This window comes from Streptopelia decaocto, assembly GCF_964273445.1.
Source record: "Streptopelia decaocto genome assembly, chromosome: 9".
NCBI lineage: Eukaryota > Metazoa > Chordata > Aves > Columbiformes > Columbidae > Streptopelia > Streptopelia decaocto.
The window spans coordinates 5,088,273-5,107,820 of record NC_138664.1 but is presented as its reverse complement, the minus strand read 5'-3'; the positions used below and the strand labels follow the sequence as shown (position 1 = coordinate 5,107,820).

Here is a 19,548-nt window from a genome sequence, read left to right as displayed (position 1 = left end):
CCTTTCAGCCAGGGAGACCTGGTGTCCTTCCCTTGCTCTTGGTGGCAGGTTTCTCCTGAGCACCCGAGTGGATCAGCTCCTCGTTCCAGCTCATTAACCCCACTTGCGTTTGCAGTCACCAACAAAGCCAAACAGGTGCTTTGCTGCCCGCTTGCCTTTGTTGCTCCGTAAATACGGCTGGCTGCCGGTGACACTGGTTCGGGCTGGGGCAGGCGGGCTCTGAGAAGGGTGTGGACAGGGGGTGGCTCTGATCTGCGGGGCTCCCTCCTCCCTGGGGGACCCATCCGCGCCCCGCCTGCTGACACCGCACGGTCGGACGTGCCCCAAGAGCACTGACATCATCGTGGCGTCACCGCCCTTAGGTCCAATGAGGGGAGAGGACAGAAAAACGTCATCACCACTACGCGCGCCCCGACGGCTTTAAATTTTAAATTGGCGGCAGCGGCCAATCGGCTCGCTCCGAGCGCCGGCTTCGCCCTCTGCTTTCGTCACGGACACCCGCCAATGGAATACCGCGCTGCTCCGCACGCACGTCGCGGCTGGCCAATCAGCGGAGAGCACCGCTCGAACGGCTGGCGCCGCTTCTCCCTTCCCTCCCCCGCCTACCCCCAGCGCGGGCGCCGCATTGCGCAGGCGCACCATTCGGCTGCTCCGCCGCGGCCCAATGAGAAGCGAGGAATGGAGGGGGCGGGCGCTCGGCGGCGGCCAATGAGGACGCGCGAGGCGAGGGCGCCAGAAGTGATCCGGGGCGATGGCGGCGGCCGCGCTCTGACGGGCCCGCGGGCGGCCGTTGGGCTGTGCTGAGGCGGCCATGGCGTGCTCCCACAGCGTGGTGTTCCTGCTGGACACGGCCAGCCCGGGCCGGCGGGCGCGGCTGCAGCGCGGCGCCCTGCGGCTCCTCAACCACCTGGGCTGCCGCTTCGGCCTGCCCCGCCTCCGCTGGGCCTTCAGGTTCTTCGACTCGCTCGGGGGTCGCGGTGGGGCCTCGCGGGGCGGCGGCTTCCGCTCGCCGGGGCCCCGCGCCTGGGCCCGCTTCGAGGAGGAGCTGGCGGAGCGGTTCGGGGCGCGGGGACCCGCCGCCGTCCTGCCCGGGCCGGCTCCCCGCGCCGCCCTCACCCACAATGGCCTCAAGGAGACGCTCCTCGACTTCCAGTGGGACCGCCCGGAGATCGCGTCCCCCGCCAAGCCGCTCCGCAGGAGCCGGGGGACGGGCCTGGCCACGGGCGAGCCCCCGGAGAGCCAGCCCCCCCCCGAGGGCTTTGTGAACGCTGTCTTCCTCTTCTCCCCCTGTCCGCACTCGCGGAGGGAGCTGCGGCGGTTCGTGTCTGGGAGCGACGCCCCTTCCTCCCCTTGTGACCCCCCTACGGTGCAGGAGCTGGCAGAGAAACTCCTGCCCAAGAGTGTCCAGGAGCTGATCGTGGACCAGAAAATCACGCTGTTCTGGGTGGACACTGCTGAGTGGTCTCAGGTAATGAGATTATACTGCTCTGGTTTCAGTGGCCATCTTCTACATGGCAGCTTTGTGCTGCGGTCCCTGGGGTGATAGGGGAAGGTGTTTGGTTACTGTCACGCGATCTTGTTCAGCAAGAGACCGAAAACTGGAATGGTAATTCTCCCCGTGGAGATGGAGATATATCAGCAATTGAGTAGCTGTACAGTGTTTTTTAATGAGTCGTCTTGTGCTTTGAGTTAGGTGGGAGTTAAAGCTATTCAGAATTGCAAATGGCAGCCTGACAATTCAGGTGTCTAGACACATGCTTGAAAATATTGGTTACCTCTTAATTCAGTGGGAATAGTGTTTTCTTTATTAGATTCTGATATGGTTAATAAACTCCATAAAAACATGTGGAAAGCACTGTGTTAAGATGCTCTGTCTGCATTTCCTATGCCAGTTTTTTTATAAGCATGCAATCTCTGTTCAAATATGTTATCTCACTGCCAACATTAACTTGAGACCTCTCTTATTTTATTTCAGCTGATTGAATCCCCAGATCATGTTGGATACTGGACAATGTTTGAACTGATCTGTCAGATGGGTGGCACCATTTTGCCATCTGAAACCTTAGTGCAATGTTTGAGTCACCACAGGGCAGATTTTGCTCATGGTTTTCTTGGAGACTTAAGTTGCCCAATGCCTCAGACTGTGCCTTGGACCATGCTTCTGCCGTTGGATGCAACTTTGAACTGCTTGTTCTCGAAGCCGTCTGTATTTCAAGCAGTATTCCCCCAGCAAGAAGGAACATTGGTTCTCAGCATGCCTGGTAATTAAAAAAAAATAAATTAGGTGTGCACAGTAATAACTGTCATCTTTCATGCAGGATCCTTGATGAGTTTCCCTTGTGAACAGTATGTGTAGAAGTAACTTAAGATATTGAAGAGCCTAAGTCTAAAAACCAAAAAGTCCTGCATGTGCTTCAGTTTCTCTGATATGAGAGTTATTAACCCTTCAGAGTTATTAATTCTTCAGTTTTCTGTGCTTCCAGAAGTTTGGGTGTATGAAGAGCTCTTTGCTGGTCTCACCTTGTGTAGCTGTACACTCTTATACATGCTTTGTCTTGGCTTCAGTTTAGCTGAACTAAGAATGCAAATAAAAAGCTCCTTTAAAAGAAAAGCGATTAGCTTTAAAGCAACATGCAGTGTACATTGGCTCTCTCTTTAGTTGTCCCCTTGTGTGCTCAGCTCCTTTTTGAGGATATTTGTTCTGCAATACACTTACTGTAGAGCTGTTTGCAGTTTAATCTCAAAACCTTTTTTTTTTTTTTGCATTGAAGTCTCTTCGTCTATATGAAAACCCCATTTTACCTGCTTCAGGACTTTTCCTTTATCTTATCCTTGCACAGGAGGAAAGAAGCAGGAAAGCTGTGCTGTGGTCCTGGAACCCCTAGCCATGAGCCAAAGACAACTGCATTCTCCAGTACATATTTTTCTGAAAGGTAGCTTGACAGGTTGGAGCTTGATGCAGGCTGGCCCCTTTCTCACAGAGAGCTGGATATTGCAGAACTCATGGGCTGAGCAGGCAGAAGGTAACAGGTCACTGTTTCATCGGCTGTTAAAGAGTCTAATGACTGAAGAACTGCACATGGTAAATCTTTCTCTTTGCCTTAAACTAATATTTGTTCTGAAATGAGCTGTGATCAAAGAGGTGACAGTGTATCTTGTTGTGAAGACAATAATAGTGGTATTTGTTGCACTGCAAGTCATTTGGAGTTAAATTCAGAACGTTCTTTAGGAGAGCATGTCAGTCTATAAGCTGTTTGTAAAGTATCTGTACTCCTTAGGTCTCTGCATTTCTAGAAAATGTAAACTTTCCTCTTTTTTTAAAAAAATGTAGGTTGCTGAGGTATCTCCATCTAAAACTTGGTGCCCCTGCACTGCTGTTTTATCACCACTTTCTGAGTGTGCTGCGGTTCTGACTATACTTGGTCCTGAGAAGACTGCTGAAGTTCAGCGGTGCAGCCTTGCAGGAGCTGTAGTGGAGAACTCTTCCCAAGACTCTGCTCTTCACCTCCCAGAGATTGTGAATAGCGTATTGAGTAAAATTAACACATCGGTGGAAGATTCTCTGGCTGGTATGGGTAGGTATCAGGAAATGCAAAACTTACCATCTTATGATCATCCCTAGATATGAGTTGGAATGGAGAAATCTAAAGTAATTTCTTCAATGAGTGTCTCTCATTTTTGGGACTTGTTAATTTTGTCTTGCCTTCTGTGGCTCAGGCCTTGTGATGTGATGCAGAAATCTGCACTGGTGTACCTTTCTGTTTTATTGACAGAGAATTAGTTCCCATTAGCTTGTAGATAAAGCACAGGTGCTTGTGCTGGGGATAAGTTTCTAGAATGAGGTTTCCTGAAATGTGTCCCATCAGCCATCCCTGGCCAGTAAAGCCTTTGTGTGTGGCTGCAAGGCTGTGTGCCTTTAGCTCACCTGTTTTGTATTAGAGTCTGCCAACCTGATATATTGGCTATTAAATTGTCCCCCGCCAGGAGCAAAGGTTTGGAAACCCCTTCTTTAGAGTCTCTGAAGGCTGGGACCTTCTGCCACTTCATTTAGTTTCCTTCTAACTTTTTTTTTTTGTGTGTGTCTGCTCACAGGAGAAGAAACTCCTGTGCCAGAGTGGGTCCAACGGGAGCTGTCCCATGCAGATGGCTGGCATCCCTCAGTGCTTGACGCATGGTATCCTGCATCGAATGCTTGTGGAGCAACCTCAGATCTGATGGAGTCATTCAGGTATTTTTCTGAAACACATCTGAGTAATAACCAGGGATTTCTGCTTCCTCTTAAGGGAGTATGGCTGTAGTGTTGCTTGGAGTTCTAGAATTAAATGTTTCTCTTAGTGCTTGTATTTCTGTAGTGAGTTTACTGTATGCTCTTGCTTCATTGTGTCTTGGCGTATTTGACAAAAGGAACTGGGAACAGGCTTCTTGGGTAGCAGTTTGCATGCATTAAGATCTTGACAGTTTCAGGAGTTGTGGAGGTGACTTAAAATGACCAAAACTACTTGGGGGAATGCCAGACTTCACCATCTTATGGTTCGATAAGATCCACTGCAAGATGCTGAAGACAGTGGTTGTATTGTCACAGTTGGTATTTATTAGGAATGAAGCCTGCTTTTCTTCGAGGAGCTTGCTGAGTGAAACAAAAAAATAAATAGCAGGATATGATACCTTAGCCCAAAGTTGCTCGTGTAGTTTTGTGGCATATCCACTGTACATCAGGCAACTCTTGTTATGCTTGTTTCCAACTTGATGTGACCCCTTTAAGAGGGTGGTTTGGATTGTTTTGTATCTTCTAAGTAAGAGTTTTGGGGAGCAGGCATTGGAAGAGTACTAGCATGTGTTGCTTGCACTACATTACTGTGGGCTGGTACCTAGAAAAACCTGGTTTCTGCACACTGAGAACAAGGAACATGCCTCCTACTCCCATTTTTTTTTTATAACTACTAAATGACTCTTTTATATAGACTGCTGCAGGTTCCTTGTGCTAATGGGAAGGATGACACAGACCAATCTGAAGTTGAACTCTCAGAGAGTCTATCTGAGCTGTACCAGAGAAAATTCAGCGAAACATCTGCTGCAACTGGACCAGGAAATAACAAGAAAAGACGTATGTATACTTCAGGATCACACGTGCATGTTGGCAATTAAAGATGACAAATACTTCTCAGCAGGCCTTCTTAATGCCTGAACCCTAGAGGTCTGTACTCTCCTGAGCATGCTTTAGAATTTTTTTTAGAGATCGTAATTTACATATTAATATTAGGATTGTCCTTTAATACAATGCAAATAACTAATTCAAAGCTGTGCAGCAACTGACAAAACTGTTAAAAAGCAGCATGCAGAGCTTTGCAGTTTCACTAGATGTTGAAACAGGGACCACTCCCAACTACTAGTAAATATTGCAACCTCTCAACTTTGTTCTAATTTGGAGAAAGGAAACACTTCCTTATAGAAGAACTTAATCATTGCATTTCAGTAGACTAACTACAGTTGCATATATCCTGACCTTATGTATCCCTAAGTCTTGCTCTGTCAGCTATTTCTGTGATGTAAGATTGCGTCTTGGATATGTAAATTCTGATTATACCTATATAAGCACTTTCACAGAGCAAGAGTTTTTACCTGATTTTTACTTAGAGAAGCAGCTGCCTCTACAGTTATTTTTGTGGAGAAATATAAACCTTCTGGGCCATGTTTTCCACTAGAAGGTTGCTAATCTCATTTGACAGTAACACAGAATTCAGTATTATGCTCTACCTTCGGTAGAGTTCCTGCCCCAGTGTGTCTGATGGCAGAACTCCCTTTTTGTGGTGTTGCAGGTGGAATTCCCCGAACTCCAGTCAGGCAGAAGATGAAGACCATGTCCAGATCCCTCCAGATGCTCAACGTAGCAAGACTGAATGTAAAAGCTCAGAAGTTTCACCCTGATGGTGTGTCACTAGCAGTGAACGAGAAGCTTCCACAGAAGCTTTCAGCAAAAAGATTGGATGAAAAGGTGGAAGAAAAGGAAAAGGCACTTAAAATATCAATAGGTGTGTGTTGCCAGTCCTGATATATTAGTAGGTCATAAGGGCCTTTTATGGAAGGGAGAGGGAAGGATGATAATGGAGTATTAGGTGCTAGGGAGCAGATCAGTGCTTGTGTTTCTGCATCTTCAGCTTGGCATGGAGTGTGGTTATTTTTTTTCATCTTTCTCCCAGTTTTGGTTTCTATAAATGTTCACAACCTAGTGTTACAACTACTCCCAGGGTCAGTTTCCTGCCTTGTCTCCATCTGCAAAAAGCAATAAGGAACTGTCTTTCCCTTTTCTTTTTAACCAAAAGAAGTAGAGGGAAACACCCATCAAGGTATAACTGGAAACGTAGTCCTATTTATTAATTACGCAGAAGTAAAGTGAATTTCTTGACTGCTACAGTAATCTGAAAGCTTGCTGATCTACTTGGAACTAAGCTTATTATTTGTCATGGGTCTGAACCTTGGACTGCTGCTTTTGGTGTTCTGTGGTCTGGATGCCCCTTTGGAGAAAATCTATGAGATTCTGCTGCAATGAGTGTTTTATCAGTAAGGTGTGGTGAAAGGGTGTTTAGTTAACTTTAGACCACTTCCCTTGCAGACTTCAAAACTGAGGAGGAACTGCAGTCCCACTTAATTGCAAGCTACCAGAAGGCTGTTGCTGAGGGAGATATTTCATCTGTGTGTGCCCAGAATATGATCATGGCCATTAAAAAGTTCTTGAAAGTACAAGATGCCAATGAGAAAGAGGTAAGAAAGAGCATGTGGGCAGGGTTGTTACTGATCTGGAAATTAATGTTTTTTGCTATTCCACGCTACCTTTTTTCCATCTTACATGAAGTTTTTAGGGGCAGTTACGTGTAGTCAAAACCATAACCAACTAGCTACTTCTACCTGTGCCAACTCAATAGTGAAAAAGGGTAGTTGCCAAGAATGTAAGGAAATCCAGTTAAGTTATCAGTCTAGACCTTTGCTAAATTGTGTTGACTTCATTCTGAATACTAATTTCACTTATTCAAAGACAGTATTTAAAAAAATATTCCAAACCATATTTTACAAAAGGTGCATCTTCTGGTTTTGCTTTACATAATAAATCTAGACCTGCTACTTCTCCAGGAAAGAGAAATATAGTTCAAAGTATGTTTTACTTTAAATGTATAAACAGTGTTAAAGATTGTAACTCACTGAAACCAAAATTGGTAAACTTGTGAACAACTGAAAAAAATACTGTGGGAAGACAAATCCATTGTTATATATCCATATATAAATCCATAGAAGGCGGCCTGAAGCTGCAAGTGACGTTCTTTGCGATTTCAAGCTCTTAAGTTCTATGTCTGGTGTCATTATAACTTTGCTTCTGAAAGAAAAAGATAATTCTTTTCCTTGAAGGAGAAGAAAGAAAAAAAGGGTCAAGATAGGAGGTGAGGGGGAAACCCATGTCCTGCAGACAGGGAACAGACTTAAAGTTTTTGCTGTAATTCTGTCTCTCTGCAGGTGGCCTGTGTGGAAAGAGTCAGAAACCACCTCCTGAAGACCAGCAAAGCGCTCAGGCAACAGCACAGTTCACAGAAGGAGGCCAAAGTCAGAGAGTATGAGACACTATTTACTTCAGCTTCTGAGACACTATAGAGTTGGTTAGCAGTTTTTAGTGGTGGCTTTTTTGTACAAGTGGAACAGTATTTACATGGGGTAAATATTCCAAGGAGAATATCTGGTCACAGTAAAAACATCCATTAAGTGCAAATATACACAGGCTGTGTGATAAGCATTGCAGTCTATATCTGAAATGAGGCATCTACCGTGCCACCAGAATTAAATGCCAACCAAATTATGCTGTCAAAAGGAACCACTTCCCCTCCCATTGCTTTTTTGAGTATACCTTCTGCAGTAAACATGCTGATTCCACCAGAAAAAAAGGCAGTGAATGACTACTTGTTTTCTTAGGTGCCGACTTCAGGTATTTTTGCGCCTTGAGTTATGTCTTCAGTGCCCTTCACTGCAAAGCAACGCTGATGAAATGGAACAGCTGTTAGAAGAGGTAAATTATGGATCAGGTTGTGTTTCCGGATGGCCCTAGAAATGCAGACCTTGAACCTGGAGTTTTCCACTAATTTTTACTGTAACCGTTTTATATTCCTTGCTCAAAAAATATTGGGTGTTGCAGCTGTCACCAGCTTAATCCACTTTCCCACCTGGCTTTCTTTTCCAGATGACAGATATGCTGCGAATTTTATGTCTGACTGAAGACCCAGGGTATCTTACAAAATTTCTAGAAGAAATATTAGAATTGTAAGTTCTTTAGGATGGTTTAAGTGTTACTGGGTACTGTGGTTTCGGTTGGATATCTGAGTAAACAGCAATCTACAGCTTTCATTTACTGCATCTTTATAACTTTCAGTTTAGATATGGTCTTCTTGTGCTTGTATCTTCATCAAAGAAAAAGTAGATGAGGAAGTAAACTCATGAAAAAAGTTGATTTTCAGTTGTGGGGTTTTTTTTAATTGACACCAGAGAAAAAAAAATTCCTTCAGACCTCAAGATTGGAACATTGACAGTTTTGTGGGTGATTGCATTTGATGTTGGTTCTCTCTGCTCTAGGTATATGAACTTTATACCCAAGACCCTTGGAGATATTTACTATGGTCTCGGTACACAAATACCCTCAAAGCTGGCATCTGTTCTGCCTTCGGACTTCTTCAGTGATGACTCTCTGACTCTGGATAGCAAATCTCCAGGCCTTCCACCGTCTTTATCATCTGTCTTAACTCCTGGTGCTGTTTGTGTAGGCACTGAGAGTGATCAGCTTGAGGAGCTGCGCACCCGCTCTGCCAAAAAAAGAAGGTAATAATTCCGAATGGGAAACAGCTTGTTGCAGCCTGGGCTGAGGAATTGTCTAAACTATAGCTCAGTAATTTTGTTTCTGTTGCTGGATAACTGGTTGGGGCAGGCTGGCACCTGCTGACAGTTCTGCAAGCCTGAGAGAAATATTAAGGGCTCCCATTTTTCATTTGAACTTGCCATTGTTGACTATATGAAAGTGTAATCTTCATTCTGTATGTGTATCTTATGCATAAGTAGAGTTTGTGTCTTCCATGAGAAGAAAAGGAATATACTGTAGACCTTTATGCTGGAGATCCTGCATATGTTTTAACAAATTGTGAAATGAGTTTTAATACCAACTGTAAAGTTAGGTATTGCTGTTTATATCGCAAATAACTTTTCAGTTTTGTAACTTAACTGAGGTACCATTGCAATTTGCAATGTGAATTTAGGTAAAGATTTCCTATGTCTAGAGTCAAGCCTAAGTTGAATTGTCATTAGGTTGATAACCATGCTTCTGACTTTATTTTAACTTAATCTTTGTCTGCTTTCTAAAGGAATAATGTATTAGCCAGACACAGGAGCATGACAGAAGCACCACAGAACTTGCGTCAAATTGAGATTCCCAAGATAGCCAAGAATCCCAGCAGAAAGGTAAAACTTCCAGAAGGATTGTGTGTGAATTGCTCCTGCGGGGTGCAGCAAAGCTCTGAAGTGACACTTGAGTGCAGAAACTCTTGTGCTGTGTTCACTTAGTAGGTATGTCCTGTATCAGCTGTACAGAGATAAAAGTAGTTTTGAAGGAGAAATTGAAACAATGTGTGTATGGTTCAGAGCTTACAGTTAATATTCATAATAGTTAACTGTAACATTAAATTACCAGTGTGGCTAATTTCTTTTTTGTTTCAGGAGAGCTTGCGTTCTTACCTTGCCACTGAGAAGTCCCAACAGATGCCTTTGTTGCAGAAAGAAGCAGTGCAAGGTATATTGAGTTCTAGCTTTTCCATGGAAAGGTGTGTCTTCAGCACATGTTCTCCCTGTAAATTTTAGTGAGCTGTGATGAAATTATGCTGAACCATGCTGGAAATCAAAAGGAAGTTTTGCTGAATTCTGCAGGAACTTTGAGCAAAAAATAATCTCTATTCTGTGTGTCCTCACACAGAAAAAACTTAAGTCCTGTGTTCTGAGAGGAGAACTTTTCTGTTCGTCCTTGAATCTTGCAATTATTTCTACCTTCTCTGTCCTGAAAACAAGGACAAGAGTGGACTCATATCTGGAAACAGGATATTTCTCTGCAAGATACTTAAAATGAAATCTCACATGTGTTCTCTGAACCAATATGTTGCTTGAGATTTTTGTAGCTCACTTAATGTTGCTCCATCTAGGACACTGACTAGCTGCTTTTTCTGCTATGGCATCTGCTTGTAGCTTATTGCTGAAATAATGCAAAGAATGCCAATTCGTAATAAGTCCAGGATGGATTTAGAGGATGACATTTCCAGTAGCAGAAAAACAACTTTTGAATGCTTTGTGGCCTCTAAAAAGTTGTTTTTCTATGTTGGTATGTCATATTCCCATCCCCAGTGGCCAGAAAAAAAATCATCTTCCAGGGATTTCTTCTTTTTTTCCTTTTAATATGATCATTTATTGCTTTTTCTTGCCTCACAGAGGTTACAAAAGTAAGAAGGAACCTCTTCAATGAAGAGCTGCTTTCACCATCCAAAAGGTCAATGAAGAAGATGCCTAGAAGCCAGTCAGTGTCTGCCGTGGAAGGCCTAAGATACAAATGCACTGATGAAGGCACTAAAGGTAGGACATGACTTGCACACGTAGGGTTGTTGTGGATGATCTTTTGCTAAAGTTCCTATTCTTGCATCTTCAGTTCTATGCAACAATTATACTTTTTTAATGAAGAAGAAAATATTTCAGATGATTGCTGTGGTGGTTGTAGGATGAATAAGATATTAAAACTGAACTCTGAACTGAACTCTGCATCTCATAAAGAAAACTCATGTTAAGTGCTTGGTTAAAAAAGAATCTGTGAATGGAAGACGAAGAAAGAAATTTATCTTTGTAAGTTAATTATGTCTGACACAAAGTCAGTGCTATTAATGATATTGAGGGATTGAGAAGGAAAAGTAGACACTGGGCTCTGAAATGGTCACTTATGAGTGCTGGGAGACTGCACAATGTTTCTATATTGGCTGTCATTCTTAAACTGAAGCCTGTACAACACTGTATGTATTTATTTGTCCTAACTGCTTTATAACTGTGTGATGTTGTAGCTCTTGCTTGATTTTTAGATCATCGGAAGTTACTGACGAAGAGAGTTGCAGAAACACCACTACATAAGCAGGTCTCCAGGAGACTACTACATAAGCAGATCAAAGGCCGGTGAGTGAGTGCTTTCTTTCTTGATTTCAGTAAATATTGTATGTATAATTAATGGCTGCGAGCACAAGAACCAGGTATCTTTTTGTGGTCAAAGTGTCATCCTCACCTATGTCAGCAAGAGAACCAATGGATGCTAATTTCTGTTGTCTGAGTGAGGAGGAATACTGCTTGCTTCATTGTGTAAGTCAGCGTGCTTTAATTCCTGCAGCTAACTTTTGTTCAGGGTCAGTTGCTGTTTCAAGGGCCTCTGAAGGAAAGGCCTGAGCTGTGTTTTGTGGACTCCAGGCTGAAATTTAGCATTTACCTTCATGTGGAACCATTACGTATACAGCTAGGCAGTTTCCCATACTCAACCGTTTTTTAATAGTAGGCAAAGTGCTTACTGATCGCTTAGAGTATCCAAAAAAGCAATGTGTTGTAGAACAGACCACTGCTTTTCAGTCTATGTGGCAAATTCTGTTTTTGTAAATGTGACCAGTATGTAAAGTCCAAAATGTCTGGTGTTTCTCAAGGTCTTCTGATCCAGGTTGTGACACTGGCATTGTAGAAGAATCTCCAGAGAAGACCATAAATGGTAAGCACTCTTTTTCTTCTGATTAAAGGTGGTTTTGCTGTGTTGTAGCTTGTAAGATGACCGTGCTTCAATTTAGGCAATTTGTGAATGGTCAGTACAAACGTATTGCGCTATTCTGTTGGTGGGGCAAAGCCTCCTCTGACAGAACCACTTACTGCTCGTGGCTTTGACAACCTTGTACAGTATAAGTTAAGAAAGGTAGATATAACTCTTTTAAATGAAAATGCATGAAGAACTTTAAAGGTGAACAAGATTCTGAGCTGCTGTCATTACTGTCAAACCAGTGGGTGCAAGGTGATATTTTTTAAATGTAACTTCAACATGCTGTGCTGTGACCCTAACACTGCTCTAGTTTTGACTGTAGCAGACAGCTGCTGGGCTCTGTGGAGTGTCTCCATGTTATGTTGACTACTGCTGTTTCTTTTCCCCAGGAAGGAAGTAGAAAAGAGCATGGTTTGGCAAACAGGAAGATAAAATCGCTAGTAAAAAGAGACAGGAGAAGGAATTGATCATTTAACCTGGATGTAATTTGAGTTGAACATGGCTTTTCTAGCATTCCTTTCTATATAATTGCCAGAGAGGGGTGAGAGTAATCATGACTTAGAGGAGGGGGCATTATGAGTTAGAAGATTTGTATCCATTAATACTCCAAACCCCAAGAAAGCTGAAGCTTTCTTCTTCACATGCTTGCCTCCCTTCACAAGACAGTTAGGCATATGGAAGTTCAGTAGAGTGTGTTCTTTTCAGTTAGGAACCGTTCCTGAAGATCTCCCCGTTGTTGAGGGAGAAAGAAGGCTCAATTTCCAATGTCTTTACCTTTTCAGAAGTAGGTTTGAGAAGAAGCCCACGCATCAAACAGCTGTCTTTGAATAGGACCTGTTCTGGTGTTCTCAATTCCACTACACAGCCCAGCTCACGAAATTCACAGCGAGTCCATCAGGGACAAGAAGGGGAGAGCTGTATGCTGCAGGATGTCAAAGGTACTGAATGGGATCTGAGCAGGCTGATATCGCTGATCTGAAAAGCTGATGCGGATAGATCAAAGTCTGATTTGATTGGTCTCTACAAGAGACTGTAGGAAGCCAAGAGCTATCATGCAATATCTTCTGTAGACAAAAATTCATCCCCAGTAATTATTTTTTGAATTGGGAATCTGAATTTGGAGGATGGTAAGGCAACTAATTTCTATGATGATACACTGCCAACTTAACGGAGTCAGGCCCATCTAATGGAATACCACTGATTGTCAGTCTGCATTCCCTGAATGCAGCGAAATCCTTGTAAAATATGGGACAGAAACCCCAAAGCTTACTTTCAGTCTACTCTGTGGCAGTATAAAGCAGTGACTGATGGGATCTTCTTTGTTGGCTGTCTCAGTAGGATTATCAGCTACAAATGGTGACATTTAGTTCTTTATATTGTACTTACTAGAATCCTTAGTCATGAACCAGAACTTTAAGCTACAAGCTATAAATAGAATAGGAGGCTGAGCTATTTTGTACTTTTTGTCCTACTAGAGCACTCTTTCTACAGATGGATATTAGTTTCATATTGGGGAAATAACAGTAATTCTGGTGAAGCTTTAACATTTGGCTAGAAAAGAACATGCTAGGGCTTTGTACGCTACTTGTCCATACATCTGAAGTGATTGAAACAATTGTTCATGGCAGGTTACTTACTGTTAGTGGAATAGTACTATTCTACTTTACAGGCATTAAACAGCATTCAGAGAGCCCCACTGTCCAGACTCCCAAGAGGTTTTTCTTTGGTGCAGTCATTGACATGTGTAGTCCTGCAGCGAAGCCTTCACCTGGAAGGAGGAGAACAAGAAAAGATTCCTTACACTTAGAGGAGCTGACCGTATGTCAGGTAGAAACACTCTCTTCCCATCCTCTTTTTCTGTTCATGTTTAGTGAATCCTATGCATCTTAAATTTAGTATTTCTGTTAAGTCCAATCAAATGGTTTCTGTGTTTTGAATATTGAGAAGTAAGTTGCAAGAAGGGTATATAATACCTCTGGAAAGAACAAGCATGATTCTTTAATTTATTTCTCTCCCTCTTCAGACTCCTAGAAAAACTCCTCATAAATTTGCACAGAAGCTACCAAATTCTGCCAGTAAGCTACCGAGGAGATCACCTCGCATTCTCTACAGGACCCCACAGAAGCTGGAGAAGACTCCTCGCAGAAGTCCAGCTGCTAAGCAGACTGCAGTGAAGTGTTTGGGAAAGTATTTCTCTCATCCTGTACAAAGGGTCAAATCACCATCTGTGTTAAGTGAAAATAAGAGGGTTCACTTGCTGCAAGGAACTTCTAAGGATTGTTCTCCAGCAGAAAAACTTTCCCCTCCTTGCAAAGAGACTGGTTTACAAGTACCAGAACTTGAAGGGCTCACAGTGCTCAGTGCCTCATTGTTACCTCTGACAGATTCAAATCCAGCTGCCTCTCCCTCCTCTGCTGTCCAGGAAAGATGTTTTGCAGAGCAGCAAACTCCAAGGCATTCCTTGAGATACCTCTCAAAATTAGCATCTCCAGTTGGTACTCGGAGGCAAATCCTCCCAAAGGAAACTCAAGTGCAATCAGATTCATTACCTCGAGCAACTAAAAGTACTCCCAGGAAACCTGAAGATCCAGGTTCAAAATTATGTACCAGCCCACTGAATGTGGAAGTGTCACCGCTTGCTGTGAGGCTGGAGCCTTCCTTCAGTCCTCCTCTCTGTCAAAGTCCCACAAATGCTGTGGCAATCTGCTCTCCTTCCCATGTGCAGGCTATGGAGTCTGATTGGGAACCATCTCTTCAAAAATCTCCAGTTATTACTGGCACTTCACGGAGATCCCTGCTTCACACATCCAAGGAGGCCAAATGTGAACCAAATTCTGGAGGAGAAAACCTCACACTTGCATGTGTAACACCTTCAAAGAATAGGGAGAATCATCGTTACAGTGTTGGTAACTCTTGCGTAGAAAGCCTCCAGCTTTGTCAATCCCAAGTTACTGAAAATGCTGCTGTATTGGAGGAGAATAAGCAGATGGATGTGGCATCTCAAAAGTCTTTTCCAAGAGAGGACTTGGAAAACTTGGAAAAGCAGTTGTCTCCCAAGCCTGCTGGAGGGCAGGTCCATGCACAGAATGCTGAGATAGAGTGTGAGCAATTGATTACAGAGGGGAACTCCAGCGCAAGCACCTGTGTGTCCTTCCAAGGGGGTTCTCAAACAGTTAGTGACGACTTGGAACCAAGAACCCTGCTGAGAGAAGAATATGTGGGGCTGAAGGCTCCAAGTCTTAAGAGGCACTCCAGATTTGCCCTGAATACTTCACCTCCTGCGCCAAAACCTGCTTCTGCCTATTCTTTACGCTGTACTGCAGACAGGAGACAGAGGGAGGCTGCAGCACGGATGGGAAATCCTCAACTTATAGACAAGTTCTCTACTCCTAAAAGTCGTTGCAAACCGCCTTTGGTTAGTTCACCCACTTACGAAGTTGAACTTGAAATGCAAGCTTCAGGCCTGCCCAAGCTTCGCATTAAGAAAATTGGCTCTTGCTCGTCATTGGAAGTTCAGCCTGAAGCAAGTGCCAGCAAACCCAAGGGAGGAGAAAGCCCCTTTGGTGATCTTGCTATGACCTGGTGTAGCAAGCACCCAGGAAAACCAGCAGCTGCCTGTGTTTCACCGTCCTGCTTTCGCTCTTTCCACAGTACACCTGGGAAAGGCGGAGGACAGACCTACATATGCCAGTCGTATACCCCAACAAGCTGCGCTTCTAACACCACCTCCCCGTCCCCCTTGGAAGCAGGAGTTCCCTGGACACCTCCCAAGCAGAAGGGAAAGACTACCCCTGATGCCATCAACGATTGGCCTCGGAGAAAGAGAGCAGCAAGCAGGACTGCTAACGCTAGCTGTGGTCAAACCGAGAAGAATGCTGATGAACAGAAGAGAATGTCCACAGGCAGAGAAGGAGAGGTGAAGATCTTGGAGCACTGCAGCAGCAAAGTGACAAATACTCTTGGGGAATTTGGACTGGAAGGGATTTACAGGCTCCAGGATCAGGCATCTCCTAGTGACTCTGATTTGAGGGCTGTTGAGGATTTTGCCATGGGAGCTTTTGGCTTGAAATCTCGGAAGCGAGTCTTGACTTATCTGTCACCAGAAAAGGAGGAGAACCGTGATCCCAAGAGATCTTGCACTGATAGGTGCAACTTGGATCTCACTGGCTTTTCCACAGATGAAAGCAGCAGAAGCAAATCAAGAATGGACTCTGTACCTCTTGAGAAACCAGGAGCATGTGCGCTTATAACTCCTGAGCAGCACAGTTGTGGAGGGGATGACGATGTCTTCCTTTTGTCAGGTAATTAAGTGGCATGAATGACACACCATTGAAATCGGAAGTGGTTAAAACTGTGTGGTAGACAAAAACAAGAAAAAAAACTTTTCTGAAGGAGAATGAGATGGAGGGGGTGAGTAGGTTTTAATTGACGTAGAAGTTAATTATGTGGAGAGGCAGATTAGATATGAGGAGTTCATCAATGGAGTATTAATGATGTGAGAGAGATCAGAGAAATATGAAAAAGGAGGAGGCTGGAGGAAGCAAAAGGAAAATTTGTAGAACTTGAGGAGGGAGGGTCACAATTACATCTACCTGCTGTCTTGTAAATGGTGATGACTCAAGTTGAATAAAGGTGGTGTAAGGTCACTACGGTGTACTGAATGGAGTGTGAACTGTGACTTAGGGAAGTGATAGCTCTTCTATTGCAATACATGTTGAAATCAGACCAGGTGATTTATTTGGGTTTTTGGTGATGCTGCCAGCTATTTCTGCCCAGCATGCAGCACTGAAGTTAACTCTCGTAAGTGTAAAGCTGCTGCAATATAGGCTGGAGCCTTGGGGGTTAGTCCTGGGAATGTTGGTATTTATTAATGCCCCATCTGCTTGTGGGGGTGGGGCCATTGAAAGCAGGTATCAGAAATTTTTGCCTTGCTAGCAGTGATGTTGTGGCAGTAGGTATTTAACTTTAAACTACCTATTTGCTTTTGCTGTGGGTAGAGATGATTCAGCTGACCTTGGTGAAACAGGCTGTCTCAGCTCTGTAATCAAGGCCTTGTGAATTGCAAATACTTAATCTAGAATTGTTCCAGAAATAATGGAAGTTATGGGGGACTATGGCAGATGTTGTTCTATAGTCATTGCATGCCCTGAAGCTAAGCCTCAGTGTCTGTTTCCTCTCGAAAGGAAAGGTTTGTATATAGAGGCAGTGTCTTACTCATCCAACAGGTATCACTGAGAAAAATGGACAAACTTTAAAGCACCATTAGTCTGTATTTGGGACATGGAATAATAGCAGTATTTAGCCTTAAGCTAGACCTGTAAGAGATTTCTGTACCTACAGAGCTTCTTTTTGTGTAAGAGACGATCACAGTTGTAACAACAGTTTCCTTCCAGGACACATAAGGTAACTGAAGAGTAAGTTTAACGAGTGAAGTGTTTTTCTACAAAACCACCTAAAAGACTAGCTCTAAGAGCTAAATCCAGAGTGTCGTTTGCCTTTCCTGATGCCAGAAACCCACTATGCCAGCCTAGCTTTTGATTCAGATAAACTCAAAGTATCACTTGTACTGATGGAAGTTTCAAACTAGAATAAAGGCTGTGTATTGTCAGTTTGCTGCAGCATCTCACTGTGCTTTTCCAGGCTCGACTCCACCACTGAAGAGCACGCTTTCTGCTAACAGCCTTCTAGCGCTGACCCAGTCCCCGCTGCTGTGCCAGGGACAGACACCACCATCTCGGAGAAAGCATCTTCAAGGTAAACACCTGTGCTGGAAGAAAAGGCTTGAGCAGACCAGGTTTCCACTCCACTTGCCTCCCGCTAAATAAGAACAAAGGCATACTGTGCTAGGGATTGGTCTTTGTGTAGAGAGCCCGTGTATCTGCCACTTCTATGTGCAGTGTCCCCATCTCATACGCTTCCAAGAAACTTGCTGTGAATTGGGAAGTTTGGAAGGGAGGGGAGGTAGCAATGAAGAAAGCAGCTAAGTAGGAAGTTATTGTTCGTGTTGTTTCCAGTTGGTATCTTGCTTATTGGAGTCACCAGTAAACTTTAGCAAACTGTGGCTTAATTTATTCTTTCTGTTTTGTAGAAGAGGAAACCGATGCCTTCCAAATTACTGCTGACCAGGAGCTGTCTCCATTCCACATCATGGCTTCCAGGAAGCATCCCCTTAGCAGGACTTACTCACGGAAAAAGCTGCTCAGCTGAAGTTTGGAGACAGAACAACATGGAAAACTTTGCATTATCCCAGCTGTACAACATCCTTTTTAACCAGGACCTTATGTTTGGTGCTGGACTGGAGCTGTCTTGTGTTGGTAGGAGACTGGATGCAAGCCTATGACAGTGGAAATAAGGACAACTCTAAAAGGGTTTGTTTTTAACCTCAATTGCAGCACCTCTCCATATGTTCAAAGCCTATCTCAGTCTTTGTGGTACTTCTCCTGCATGTGATAGCAGAGTTCTGCAGTGAAGGTTCAATTCTGCTAGGTAAAGAGGGACAATTGTCACTTTTCTACAGTTTTTGTGTAAAATAAACTGAATTTTCATTGTGTCACTTAATGAGAAATCTGTCTTGAACCCAAATCATGGGTGAGGGCTTTGGGATGCAGGAAGAAGGATGCGAACAAGGATGTACAAAACAAGCTGAGTGTTCCTGCTGTGGATCTCATCCTGATACTAACTGGATCCCTTGCTTAGTTGCATGCAATTTGCTGCAGCTTAGTGGGAAAACAACTAGCAGATAAATTCTGGATGAGTAAATTACTCAAAAATACTTAAATGCCAAAGACTACAGAGGTGGGAAAGACAACTTAGTTGAAGGAGAGGAGTTTGAGTCTTCTGCTGTAGGTTACGAATGGTTTGGTGTATCTGCTCTTGGCCACTTCTGGGTAAGCAGAAGCTGATGGATTAACTTCGTGCTTTCTTGCAAACTTGCAATGAGGGGTAAACTTCCTCAAGAGGTTAAACTTGATGGAATAACTAGAGATGACAGTTCAAAGATTACCAAACTGAGTCACTGCTTGAACAGTGACTTAGTACCCTGTGAAATGTGCTTGCATTCTAACCTCATGAAGGCAGCAGGAGCTGTGACTCAGTGCCTGGGATGCAGCCTCCAAGGGGCTAAAATTGTGCGTTATCTTGGAAGGGCTGGGTTTTTCCTTTAGGACAGCAATCTGTGCACAGCAGGGTATTGGGAAGTCACCCCGCTGTGCCCAGCAAATGCACAGGAAGCAGAGCTGTGAGGATGGTGTGAGGTCATCCTGAAAACAGGCACAGCAATGCACAAATTTGTTACATGGTATTGAATGAAATTTATTTCCTGGCAATGCTATTTATTGTAGGAAGGCTGACTCTCCCTCTGCCAAGAGAGCGTGTCTATACCAGTACATAGTGACAGGACAAGGGGTAATGGCTTTAAACTGAAAAGAGGGGAGGTTTACATTAGATATTAGGAAGAAATTCTTCCCCATGAGGGTGGTGAGGCCTTGGAACAGGCTGCCCAGAGCAGCTGTGGATGCCCCATCCCTGGGAGGGTTCAAGGCCAGGCTGGATGGGGCTTTGAGCAAGCTGTTCTAGTGGAAGGTGTCCCTGCCCATGGCATGGCGGGTTGGACTAGATGATTGTTAAGGTCCCTTCCACCCCAAACCTGTTTTGCTTGTGGGAGAGGTGACACCCGCTTCACAGATGTGGATTGATACACAGGCGTGGAG

The 19,548-nt window shown here is 44.0% G+C and overlaps 1 protein-coding gene across 2 annotated transcripts; it reads left to right on the top strand.

Annotated features, from left to right (window-relative positions):
* The first annotated feature begins 733 nt into the window (after positions 1-733).
* Positions 734-18,392, top strand: TICRR (TOPBP1 interacting checkpoint and replication regulator). Of its 2 annotated transcripts, none has more exons than XM_082061049.1 (22): positions 734-1,468; positions 1,976-2,261; positions 2,841-3,082; positions 3,332-3,569; positions 4,093-4,228; positions 4,962-5,104; positions 5,817-6,029; positions 6,611-6,759; positions 7,504-7,598; positions 7,954-8,047; positions 8,219-8,298; positions 8,608-8,850; positions 9,387-9,483; positions 9,739-9,811; positions 10,498-10,638; positions 11,133-11,223; positions 11,736-11,797; positions 12,622-12,777; positions 13,509-13,666; positions 13,863-16,140; positions 17,480-17,593; positions 17,928-18,392. In XM_082061049.1, exons 1-22 carry the CDS (start codon positions 812-814, stop codon positions 18,044-18,046), a joined length of 5,865 nt encoding a protein of 1,954 aa, XP_081917175.1. In that variant the 5' UTR covers positions 734-811; the 3' UTR covers positions 18,047-18,392. The 2 variants fall into 2 exon arrangements, with proteins under 2 accessions (XP_081917175.1, XP_081917174.1); XM_082061048.1 differs by having other exon boundaries at positions 3,332-3,575.
* The last annotated feature ends 1,156 nt before the right edge of the window (positions 18,393-19,548 follow it).

What these genes read in the sequence shown, in the direction of transcription:
- TICRR (XM_082061048.1), top strand. Translation starts at nt 812, where the DNA reads ATGGCGTGCTCCCACAGCGTGGTGTTCCTGCTGGACACGGCCAGCCCG. An exon ending in TCCAGAGAAGACCATAAATG is followed by an intron (nt 11,798 to 12,621) that starts GTAAGCACTCTT and finishes TTACCTTTTCAG; the next exon opens with AAGTAGGTTTGAGAAGAAGC. An exon ending in CGATGTCTTCCTTTTGTCAG is followed by an intron (nt 16,141 to 17,479) that starts GTAATTAAGTGG and finishes GTGCTTTTCCAG; the next exon opens with GCTCGACTCCACCACTGAAG.